This window comes from Hemiscyllium ocellatum, chromosome 6, assembly GCF_020745735.1.
Source record: "Hemiscyllium ocellatum isolate sHemOce1 chromosome 6, sHemOce1.pat.X.cur, whole genome shotgun sequence".
Lineage (NCBI taxonomy): Eukaryota > Metazoa > Chordata > Chondrichthyes > Orectolobiformes > Hemiscylliidae > Hemiscyllium > Hemiscyllium ocellatum.
In genome coordinates, this window is record NC_083406.1 from 102,133,190 (window position 1) to 102,146,194 (window position 13,005).

At 40.1% G+C, this 13,005-nt stretch overlaps 1 protein-coding gene across 1 annotated transcript in view; it reads left to right on the forward strand.

Moving 5' to 3' along the window:
- The first annotated feature begins 398 nt into the window (after positions 1-398).
- mrpl48 (mitochondrial ribosomal protein L48) overlaps positions 399-13,005 on the forward strand; it is a 37,550-nt gene continuing 24,943 nt past the window's right edge. The window contains exons 1-3 of the mRNA XM_060826818.1: positions 399-487; positions 2,217-2,272; positions 11,218-11,255. Coding sequence (XP_060682801.1) covers positions 467-487; positions 2,217-2,272; positions 11,218-11,255 — 115 coding nt within the window. The 5' untranslated portion in view covers positions 399-466. The remainder of the gene's footprint in view (positions 488-2,216; positions 2,273-11,217; positions 11,256-13,005) is intronic.

Here is a 13,005-nt window from a genome sequence, read left to right on the forward strand (position 1 = left end):
TCACATTTACCCTGCCAAGCCCCTTAAGAATCCTGCCCTTTTACCTGCTTTATTAAAATAATTGTGTCACAATGTGAGTGGACAAGGTGGATCCGCGAAATCCCGATTGAGGAGCCACTCCCTTGAACAGATAAATTCAACTAATTAAATTGGTATTTTTCTCTGAAGATGATGCACTATTGAAGGTAACAAAGACTAAACATAACCATCCAATATATATTTGTTTCCTCCACTGTATTTGTGTCTTGTGATTCGATCTAATTTCTCTCTCAAGTATAGAATTAATTATCTATAGATAGATAGATAGATAGATAGAAAGATTGTTCTCCTGAAGCTGAAGGCCCTGGAGCCGGAACGCGTGTGCTGAGTGTTTTGTTGTCGGGGGTGAGAGTTTACAGAGCTCCGTGGGGGGAGGGGTTGGTGTACTGGACCTGAAATGTTAGTTTTATTTCTGGCCGGCTGAAGCATGAATACTGTTGTAACAAAGGTGATTTTTTTTTTTTGGTTTAAAGCTATGCATAAATTTGTATAAAGGATAGTTTCGGGATTGTTTCATAACCAAGCCGTGGTTGTGCTGCGATTGATGCTGTCGGTAATGGCAGCCCCCTGGTTGGTGGGTGATAGGGACAGAGACAGAGACACAGACACAGACAAACCCAGCATGGCTGGGAATTTACTGAAGGAATAACAGCAAGGTCTGTCTCTACATTTGTCAGTAACTTGTGAGACATCACCCAGTCCTGTTTAAACACGCAGAAGCCTGTAAGAAAAGTCATTCATTCAGTAGGGGAAAAACAATGTATTTATGTAGCACCGGTCAGGGGGACTGGTCAGCTCACAGTGCTCACGGATGATGATGTGCTTTAGAGTGTAATCACTTGTAATGTAGAAAACTGAAGCTAATTTGTGCACACTACACTGTTCTTGTAAGGCGGATGATGGTACTAAGTGAATTGTTCCAGCAGAGAGCTGGTGTTAACACTGCTAAATGGTCTCCTGAGCCTATGAAAATCCTTTGATTTCTTCCAATTCCCATAAATAGCAGAAAAATATCAATCAGATAATATTCATTGTTGGATGGGACATGGGGAATAATTATACTTCAGTATTGGAGAGAGAGCAAAAGGGACCTCATTTTAACATCTTAGTCAAAAGATGACATCTCTAACAGTGTGGCACTCCCTCAATAATGTAATTAACATAGACTAAATATTTATGTTAAAGTCTTAAAACAAGATTTGAACCCATAATTTTATGTCTTAGAAGTGAGAGTGGGACAACTGAACCAGTTATGAGGAGATCTTCATTGATTTTTTTTTTCCATTCCACATATTGAAAATTTGCTATCTTAACATTTATGTACATAGTAAGACATGAGTGATATTCAGTTAAAACTTTTACATTGGTACCAGTGCATTCAACAATAGTAACTCAATCAATAATGTTATTTTGTTTCTGTTTTTCTGTGCATTGCAAAATTATCACGCATTTCTTTAGAACAGGTATGTAATTGGCTTTTAGATTTCATTACACAAGAAAAGGAAAATAAATTGTTTTGTTGCCTAATTTAAATGATCAACTCTACTTATTTGAAGACTGAATTTGAGTAGTTGAGCTGGAGAAAGGAGTGAGATTTTGGGGCTCTGCTGGAGAGTGACAGAAACTGTATTGTTGGCCTCGCTGCCTTTATAATATTCAACCAGAGTTGGTCAGCCATTTCAGATAAAGTAGTGAGTCTGTGGAATTTGCCACCACAAAAGGCATTCAAGTCCAAAATATTGTATGATGTCAAGAAGGAGTTGAATATAGCTTTTGAGGCTAAAGGGGTCAAAAGATTTGGGGTAAAGCTATTGATAGACCATCTATGATCGTAATGAATAGCAGAGCAGGCTAGAATGGCTGAATGGCCAACTCCTATTCTTAGTGTTTCTATGCTATTAATTGCTGCTTGAAGTGTACGTACATAATGGATGCACACCAGAATGAACTTCAATGATTACTAGAGTGAAACAGGTTATACGTGTAGCAAAGGCTCCAACGTGAATAGTCACTTGAACAGGTGCTGGGTGACTGCTGCTCATGGGAGAGAATTTAGTGTGGAAAGAAAACTTTTTTTTTCTTTAACATACTAAGTATAAATGTATTCAAATTGATTTAGCAGCAGGAGTTTTGATTTCACTAATTCCTCACTATATATTCTCTCATCTTTTTTGCAGATCCTGTGTGTAAGAAATGTAATGTTCTCAAAACCAGTTGCACCAACACTCACCAGGTAAGGATAAATGGAAACACTTGAAGCCTATAATTTACTGTCTGATTTAGTATAGTCATCTTTGTGCTTTTCTTTTACACCCCCATCCTACCAAGAGTAGCTTTTATTCATTCACAAGAATGCGGACTAGACAGGTAGTGCAGGAACCTCCTGTGGTTGTTCCTCTGCAAACCAGATACCTCATTTGATACTGTTGGGACGAATGACTATTACTGCTTCCCTCTAATTGGCCAAATTGTTTGCACCATGGTTGGCTCTGCTGCACAGGAGAGGAGAAAGTGTGGGAATGCAGTTGTTACAGGGAATTCAATTCTAAGGAGAATAGAGAAGCATTTGTGACTGCAAATGAGATGCCAGAATGGTAAGTTGCCTATCTGGTGCTAGGATTGAGCATGTTTGAGTGATGTCAGGACATTCTGGATTGGATGGGTGAACAGCTGGTGGTCATTGTACACATTGATACCAGTAACAGAGGCATAAAAAGGAATGAACTTCTAAAAGCCAAAAATAGGAAGTTAGAGCATTGGGGAAGCTGGGAACATTATAAAAGGTTACACTTGGGCAGCACTCTACCTGATACACTCAAGTTCTTATGGTGAGTATATTTGGAACAAGTTTAAACTAGACTGTCAGGAGGATGGCAAGGGAAAAAGGGGGGGAGAAAAGGACAGTAAAAAGTAAAGTGGTAGATTCGATCATAAAAGGTGAAGCACAAAACTATCTTTCAAAGCAAAGATCGGGTGATTGAAAATGGCAAAAAGACAAATCTTGAATGAAGCATTCAGAATAAGTTAAACTAACATTGCAAATTGAAGTAAATGAATATGATCTTAAATTGTTGAAACATGGTTACAAGGAGATCAAATCTGGAAACTTAACATTCAAGGACAAATAACCTTTCAGGAAGGAAAAGATAGTGGGATAGTACTGTTAATAAGGTGAAACGAGGACAGTTCTGGGAGATTATTTAGGCTCAGATTATGTAAAGTCCATTTGGCTGGAGGTAAGAAAGTCTCTGGTAGGAGTAGTATAGAAGAGAGAATATCAACAAATAATAGCTTGTAAAAAGAATACAGCAGTAATTATAGGTGACTTTAATCTTGGTGTTGATCAGGTTGATCAAATATGGAAAGAGTAGCTACATCGATGAATTCTAGAGAATGCAATAGTATTCTCAATGTTTTGGAGCTGACTAGGGAACAAGTTATCTTGGATCTGGGAATGGGTATGAGGCAGATTTAATAAATTATCTCAGTAAAAAGTGCCCAAAGGAGTAGTGGCCATACCATGACTGAATTTAATATTCAGATTGAGTATGAGAAACTTGGATTGGAAGCAACTGTTTAACTTAAAGGGAATTGCAATAAAATGAGAATAGTCTTAACTCAAATGGACTGGGTGGATAAGTTAGCAGTGGCAGAGATTTGAGGTGATAATTCCTGATTGTCAGCAAAAAATTATCCCAGGGATAAACCAACAATGGCTAACCCAGAAAGTTAAAGGAGAATATTTTAAATTGAATGAAAAAAGCATGTAAGGGGGGGGTCAAAGTCAGTAATAGCCCCAAAGATTGGGATAAAAACAGAGGCCAGCCGAGGAGGATTAAAAAGGTAATAAAGAAAATAATCCAAGAGGGGCAAACTTGCAAAGAATAGAAGAACTGACAATAAGCTTTTTTTTGAGTATATTAAAAAAAGAGAGTTCAAAATGTATGTAAGTCCCTTTGAAAATGAATCTTGGAGGTAATTATAGGGAAGAAGGAAATGGCAGAAGAGTTAAACAGATATTTTTGAATTAGCCTTTAGAGTGGAAGCTACTTTTAACATCCATCACCATCACTAAAAAGGGCTTTTGCCCGAAACATTGATTTTCCTGCTCCTCGGATGCTGCCTGACCTGCTGTGCTTTTCCAGCACCACTCTAATCTAGATTCTGGTTTCCAGCATCTGCAGTCATTGTTTTTATCTAATAGTAGTATTAGACAAACTAATGAGCCTAAAGGCAGATAGGTCCCCTGACCCTGATGGCTTACATCCTAGGATCTCAACAGAAGCAGCTGCAGAGATGGTAGGTGCTTTGGTTGAGATTTTCCAAAAATACTCAGATTCTGGAGAAGAATCAGGATTGGAAAACTGCTAATGTGACAGCCCTGTCCAAAAAAGGTTGGGAGGCTAAAAGTGGGTGATTGTCTGTCTGTTTAACCTAGTATCTATTGTGGGAAAAACATTGCAATTATTAAGGACATAATAGTACATTTGGCAAATCAATCTAATCAAGCAGAGTCAGCATGGTTTCGTGAAAGGGAAATCATGTCTGACTAATTTATTAAGATTTGGAAGTGCTGGTGTTGGACTGGGGTGTACAAGTTAAATCACACGACACCAAATTATAGTCCAACCGGTTTATTTGGAAGCACTAGCTTTCAGAGCGTTTCCCCTTCAGGTGGTTGTGGCGTAAAAGATTGTAAAAAAAACTGAATTTATAGCAAACATTTTTAGTGTAGTGTAACTGAAATTATATAGAAAAAGACCTGTGTTGTCCAAGTCTGTCATTTTTTTTAGAATAACCGTGTTGGTTTCAGTCTTTCATATGTAATTTCCAGACCTTTTGCAGTTACATTCTCAAGTGAACTTTAACAATAGGTACCATGTCAGCTCAGATAATGCATCGAAGGTGTGAGGTTAAAGTCTGTCTGCCCGTCCCCCAACGGTCAGACTGATTCTATTTCTAAAAAACGGATATACAGAATCTTACATGGATTCATGCAGTTTGTGAGCAAAATTGCTCACAAACTACATGAATCCATGTAAGATTCTGTAAATCCGTTTTTTAGAAATAGAATCAGTCTGACCGTTGGGGGACGGGCAGACAGACTTTAACCTCACCTTCGATGCATTATCTGAGCTGACATGGCACCTATTGTTAAAGTTCACTTGAGAATGTAACTGCAAAGGTCCTGGAATTTACATGTGAAAGAACTGACACCAACACGGTCATTCTAAAAAATGAGAGACTTAACAAACAATCCAGGTCTTTTTTTCAATATAATTTCAGTTGCACCACAGTGAATGTTTTTGCTATAAATTCAGTTTTGTGATCTTATACTCCACAACCACCTATGAAGGAACAGTGCTCCGAAAGCAAGTGCTTCCAAATAAACCTGTTGGACTATAACCTGGTGTTGTGATTTTTAACTTGAGTTTTGAGGAAGTCTCAACCAGAGGAGATAGTGGGGAACCAGTAGAAATATTTGAACTTTCAGAAGGTATTCAACTAGGTTGAACCTCTCAAAGGTCAAGTCATAATAACCCATGGTGTTGAAGGTAGTGAAATAGCTAATGGATAGGAAATTGAGAGTGGAAGTATGGTCTTTTTCAGGTTGGCAACCTGTAACCAGTGGGATCCAAAGAGATAAATGCTGGTACTATAACTGTTGATAATATATATTTATGACTTGGAAGAAGGAAGCAAATATTGTTATGGACTAGGCCAGCCCACTCAAACTTAAGCAGGTAGCCCAGACCATAACTTTGCAATCTGTTTTGGTACGTGTACTGTGAAAATTACCCAGAGTAAGTTAGCGAGGTTGACTACCAGGTTTAAAACAACCAAAACTTTATTCACAAAATTACACAATGAAACACACAGAACAGAATAAAGAACCTGTACAGAACTCCGTCTATCCAAACTAGACTTAATTATGCTGTTCCGAATACATATCAGTCCCAATAAGCAAATCCCATTGGAAACCAGTAGAACTGAATGGAACAGATGCTTGCAGGTTGAAGTTAGAAGGGCAGAGAGAGAAAGTTTGTTTCCACACAGCTCCCTGTTGAACTCCCAACCAGTTCTGGACTGGACTAAACTGCTCAGCTAGAGAGCTGACCACTCCCCTTTCATTATACAAATCATCTTTTAAAGCAAGATCACCTTTGGCCTGAAGTCTTATCTGTTTACATATACACAAAAGGCCTCTCAATATCCTTTAATCTCTGTACCAAACCAGAGTAATGGCACTGAGAGCAATTTATTACCGCTCTGGGGGAAAAGAAAACCAAGGACATAGCTGTTCCTTTTCTCAAGGATACTATTAGAAAAAAAACGGCTCTGTGACAATATCCTGTGGCCAAGTTTGCAGAGGACTCAATGGATAGAAAGATCAGTTGCAATGGGGATATTAATGGGTTAATTAAGTAGGCAAAAAGTTGGCAAATGGATTGATGTGTGAAAATGTAAAGCTCACTTTCAAAGGGAGAACGAAATAAGAATATTATTTAAATGGAGAAAGGTGCAGCATGGAATGATTTGGGGGTACTTGGGCATGAACACAGGAAGCTAGCACACAAGTACAGTAGAAAATCAAAAGGCTAATGGAATGTTAGCCCTTCTTTCAAGAGAGTTGAAGGATGATTATAAAGAAGACTTCAACTGTACAAAGTGTTGTGAGCAGTTTGTCCCTTTTTAAATAAGGAAGGATGTTTAATTGTTTAGAAAGGTTCATTTTAGAATGCCAATCCTTCCATATTAGGGATTGACTTGTGAGCAAAGGTTATACTGTTTGGGACTCTGCTTATTGGAATTTGGAACATGAGAAGTGATCTTGTGTGGGATTCTGTAGGGGCTTGACAACAAATGCTGAGAGCATATTTCCCCTCATGTGAGCATCTAGGACCAGAGGGCACAGCCTCCGAATAAAAGGGCACCAATTTCAGACTAGAATGAGAAGGAATTTCTTCTCTTGTAGATGGTCTTTTGAACATCTTGCCATTGAGAACTGGGGGCAGAGTCCTTGTGCATATGAAAAGCAAGGATAGGTTCTTGATCAGCTTGGGAACGGGCAGGAAAGTGGACTTGGGGAATGTTCAATGGTGCAGCTGGCTCCAGATGCCAAAGGACCTACTCCTGTTCCTATTTCTTTTATGATTTATATGTCTACCAGCTCATTTTTATCCTAATTGCTGAAGAAAACACTTGTTGATTCGGGAAACCGAGAAATAAAACTAGGCAGTACAGAGTCTCCATGCCTACACATGACTCAATAAGGTCATGCCTGATTTATCTCTGTTCCATGTTCCTACCCTAAGCAAAGCAAGTTGTTCATTTAATGGGAGGGGAAAATCACTAAAATAGCTTGTCTGAGTACCGCAGGACTGCTCAGTGTTTTACACCAAAGTAAGTACTTTTAATTGGTGTTACCTGGAATAAGGGAAACAACCAATTTGTGCACAATACTTAGTTGAAAGAACTGGTGCAGACAACAGTATGATCCACTTCAGTGCAAAATTCTAAGATTCTCTGTTTGCAAGCTCTCTCAAGCAACAATATGATAATGACCAGATGATAATTGGCCAGCCTAATAAGGAACAACTGTGCCATTTGAGATGACAACTGTTTCTTTCTCCAAAGCTGCTGCCAGATCTCCTCCGTTTCTGCAGCATTCTTTGTTAACTCCCTAAGTCCTGGAAGAATGAGAGCTACAGGTGAATGAGAATACCATCCCATGCAGGTTCACTTCCAAGTCCCACATTTTCCTGACTTTAACGGAAAATAAGATGGGTAAAACATATTGCCCTGATCGATGATGCCCACAGACCATGAATGTATTTTAAAAAAACCATAAGTTGATGGTCTTGAGTCTCTTTCTTGTTTCTGGATTAACAAATGCCAGTGGGCAAGTAAAGCATGTTTTAAAATCTACTTGGAGATAGTGAGAACTGCAGATGCTGGAGATCCACATGGATAAAGAGTGCAGCTGGAAAATGCACAATGGGTCAAGCAGAAGAAGAGGGCTGTTGATGTTTCAGGTCAAAACCTTTCAGCAGGACTGGGGAAGGGGGCTGCAAAGTAAATGGTGGTAGGTGGCTGAGGGAGACGTGGCTACGATGGCAGCAAGTGGATGCAGGTGGGGATGTCAGATTGGTCAGTGGGAAGGGTGGCACTGATAGATGGGAAGGAAGTTGAACAGGTAAGGTCAGATCAAGGTGGCAGGGTAGTGAGAGAGAGAGGGAGGGCTGGGATGAGGATAGGGATGGTGGCATTTGAAAGCTGGTGAAGTCTGTGTTAAGGCCATATAGTTGTAAGCTCCTGAGGTGGAAGGTGAGGTGTTTTTCTTCCAGTTTGCATGTGGCCTTGTGTTGACAGTGGAGGAGACCCAGAGGGGAAGTTGAAATGGAAGGTGGGGTTGATTGGAGCAAACTGGAGGAAGAATCAGTGCTCTCAGTTCCTCTGACTGTTCTCTGACATAGACAGCATGTACTGGACTGTAATCTGTTTCTTGCGTCAGGAGTGTTTCCTCTTCCTATTCCAGTGTTAATAGGATCAAGGCTGTATCCATCTCCGACTCTGACGTTCTCTCAACACTAGACAGAAGGAGAGAACAGGTTTCTGACAGGCCCTCTGGTTGTTTGACCAGAGACTTGCACAGCCATAGCAGTACACCTGACTCTTGTCTTCTAGCACTTGTGAAATGAATGCTAATGTTGCATTTCCCTTCCTAACTTCCAACTGAACATGCATGTTAACCTTAAAGGAATCTTGAACTTCCTGACTTCCAAGATTCAGATTTCTGAAGCCTTTCTCCATTTAGAAAATAGTTTATGCCTCTATTCTTCCTAACAACATGCATTATTACACACTTTCCTACATTGTTTTCCATCTGCCATTTCTTTGCCCACTCTTCTAGCCTGCCCAAGTCCTTCTACAACCTCCCTGTTTCCTCAACGCTATCCGTCTCTCCACTTGTTTTATCTGCAAACTTTGCTACAGTGCCTCCATTCCTTCGTTCATGTCATTAATCGATAATGTGAATAGTTATTGTGCCAACATGGACCCCTGTGGCACTCCACTAATTGCCAGATGCCATCCGAAAAGACTCATTTACCCACACTCTGCCTTCTGCTAGTCAGCTAATCCTCTATCCATTCTAGTACTTTGCCTCTAACACCATGGGATTTTATCTTCTTTATAGAGTATTAAAGTTGTACGATATGGAAACAGACCCTTCGGTCCAACTCGGCTATGCCAACCAGATATCCTAAATTAATCTAGTCCTGTTGCCAGCATTTAGCCCAAATCCCTCTAAATTCTTCTTATTTGTGTATCTATCTAAATGCCTTTTAAATGTTGCACTTGTACCAGCCTCCACCACTTCCTCTGGAAGCTTATTCCATCCATGCACCACTCTGTAGAAAGGTTGTCTCTTGGGTCCCTTTTAATTCTTTTCCCTCTCTCCTTAAACCTAGGCTCTGCAGTTTTGAACACCCTTACCCTGGTGGAAAAGACCTTGGCTATTCATTGGTCACTGCCCATCATGATTTTATAAACCTTTATAAAGTCACCCATCAGCCTCTGATGCTCCAGGGAAAGTAGCCCCAACCTATACAGCCTCTCTGTATAGCTCAAACCCTCCAGTCACAGCAACATCTTTGTAAATCGTTTCACAACATTTTCCCTAGATCAGTGAGACCAGAATTGAATGCAGTATTCCAAAAGTGGCCTCACCAATGTCTTGTACAGCTGCAACATGAGGTCTCAATTCCTGTACTCCACGCAGTAACCAATAAAGGCCAGTGTACCAAACGCTGCTTTCCTGTGACTCCAGCTTCAACGAACTATGAACCTGCATTCCAAGGTCTCAGTTCAGCAACACTCCCCAGGCCTCTACCATTAAGTATATCAGTTCTGCCCTGACTTGCTTTCCCAAAATGCAACAGCTCACATTATCTAAATTAATCTCCATATGCCACTGCTCAACCCATTGGCTCATCTGATCAAGGTCCCATTGTATTCTGAGATAACGTTCTTCATTGTCCACTACACCAGCAGTCTCCTGTGCAGGTAACTTTTAAAGGCTTTCTGGAAATCCAAATAGTTCACGTCCCCTGGCTGTCCTTTATCTAACTTGCTTGTTCATATTATATAGGAGAAAATGAGGACTGCAGATGCTGGAAAGTCAGAGTCAAAAAGTTTGGTGCTGGAAAAAGCACAACAGGTCAGGCAGCATCTGAGGAGGAGGAAGTCAATGTTTTGGACATAAGCCGTTCACCCCCTCCACATTCTTGAAATGTCGACTCTCCTGCTGCCTGATCTGTTCTGAAGAAGGGTCACAGCCTTGAAATGTTAACTCCGTATTCTTTCCACAGATGTTGCCAAGCCCTGCTGAGTTTTTTTTCGGGAATTTCTAGGTTTTTTTTTTCTAATTTCCAGCATCCACAGTTCTTTCAGATTTTTTTCCCCTGTTCTGTGCAGGTCCCAAGTGCCAGTGCTCTTGATACTGGAACCCACTTCTCTCATATCAGTCTTTGTACTGCACATTCAATTCTTTCATCTTGTTCATTTTATACCAATTTGCAAGTGAATCAGGCAGCGGTCGAGAGATTATTGTGCTTTGTAATTTTGCACCTAATTTCTCAAACTCCCTCAGCAGAAGATCTTTCCTGGTCCTACCTATGTCATCAGCAACAATATGGACCACTCCCCTTATTCCTACATGTTCTCCTCTACTCCCACCCCCGCACAGACGGTGTCCAAGATCGGATATAGCTTGTGCTGTTGGTTACAAAAAAACGTGTTGATCCTCCTATGACAGGATATAAGTAGAAGAGGGCAAAGTATATAACAGTAAATGGAAAGATGAGGATAGATGTCTGGAAAAACTTCAGCACCAACAAGGAATGGGGTGGCTCGAGATGGTTGGTTGACGTGATCAGAATTAGAGTTTTCATTGTTCTAGGTGGATGAACCAAATATACATTTCATGCATGACATATTTTCTGTGAAAAAGCTGGCAGCATTTAATGATGCAGGCTTGTGACACCAGCTGCCCTTTGTTATAATGCAAATCTCTCCATTGAGATTTGCAGTAAACTTTTCATTGGTTTGTTAACTAGCTGACTGAAAACTTGATATTACAAAGATGGAATTTAGCTAATCTGTTTCTTTTTTTAGGTTGGCTTCCATCAGACCGCTTCTTTTATGGTTTACAGGTAAGAATGCTTCTCTTACTTGCAATATGTAATCTTGCCAAAAATATTCAACTTATAAAGAGATGGTGCATATGTTTATTTAAATTTTTATTTAATGTCCCCTTGTGATGCGTGGGCCACAGCACTTAGATAATCTTCCAATTCCTCCCTATGATCTCTCGTTCCATTTACTCAGGCCACTAGGTCTGACAGCAGTCCCCTCAGGGTACTTAAGGTGCTGGATTATACTTTTAAGCAATTCATTTAGAAACTGGAATTGTTTTTGTAAATTGGCGAGAGGTTAATATTTTAAAAAAAGACAGCAAATCAAAACCAATAAGTTATAGGTTAATTAATTTAACTTCAATTAATTAAAACCTGTGAGGCATCTTTCGATGCACTCTGTGAGACCACTTGGACTTGGTAGGTATTATTAAAGACTTGCAGCATGGCTTCTGGGTATGGTGTTGGATGGTGATGACAGCCCTTTGAATTTTCAGATCTTGAAGGTGCTGTTTAATCTTTATACAACAGAGTGTTGGAAGCAATTTTTTTAACCTTTCTTGTAGGTTCAGTTCTTCTTTTAAGGAAAGATTTTTTTTTGTACGGTGATTGGTCAAGTCTCAGAAGGAATCAGTGTTGGAGCTGTTGCTCCCCATGAACTGCATTGATGTTTCAGTCAGTGGTGTTACTGAATCTATGCAGAAGTTCATGGCTGACATAAGGATGCGTTTTGATGGGTCAAGAGTTTGCAATTTGATCTAGATACAATGAAGGAAATAGACCCTACATCTGGCCAATGTCTTATAATGTAGCTGAGTACAGTGTAATGCATTTTGTTCATATCAAGTCATGTATATATGATATTAAGAATGGAGTTGAAGTTTGTTCACAGGACAAATATATCAGCAGTATTGTACAGTTCCTTGAAATCATAAAATCAGTTCCATGAGGCCATTGCAACGTTGGGTAGAAAATAAATGATCAGGAGGTAATATAGGTACAAGTTTACTTGATACAAGGTAGAGTACAGCAAAGGTTTATATGATCAAGTTTATGGGATTGAGATATTGAGCCAGGACAATATTGAATGCTTGGGTCTGGAGATTATAAAAGTATAGATGAGTGTTTCAGTAATGATGAGCTCAAGCAGGATGGTGATAGAAATGTTAGAGGTGGGAGGGGAAGATCTTGCGAAAGGAGTGGATGCACAATTAGAAACTGATCTCGGGATCAAATCCAAAGCTAAGTTTGGGAACCATCTGGTTCAGCAACCGATAGTAGCCAAGGAGAAGGATGAAGTCAGTTGCTAGGGAACTACATTTTTGGCAGGGATTAAAGACAATGTTTTTCTAGTACTTGGAGGAAATTTCGGTTCATCCAATGCTGGATGTCAGACAAGCAGCATGACAAATCAGACGGTGGAGAGCTGACAGAGCTGGGTATTGTCAATATACGTCTGCACTGAAAATATGTTATGGGAAAAGCGCAGCAGGTCAGGCAGCATCCAACGAGCAGGAGAATCGAGAACCTGAAGAAGTGTTCATGCCCGAAACGTTGATTCTCCTGCTCCTTGGATGCTGCCTGATCTGCTGCGCTTTTCCCACAACATATTTTCAGCTCTGATCTCCAGCATCTGCAGTCCTCACTTTCTCCTAGAAGAATATACGTCTGGAGCCTGACATGCATTTGGATAAAGTTGCCAAGGGACAACATGTGTCTGAAAAATAGGAGGGTGTTCTGGTTAGCTGGACAATGTTGGAATCATTGG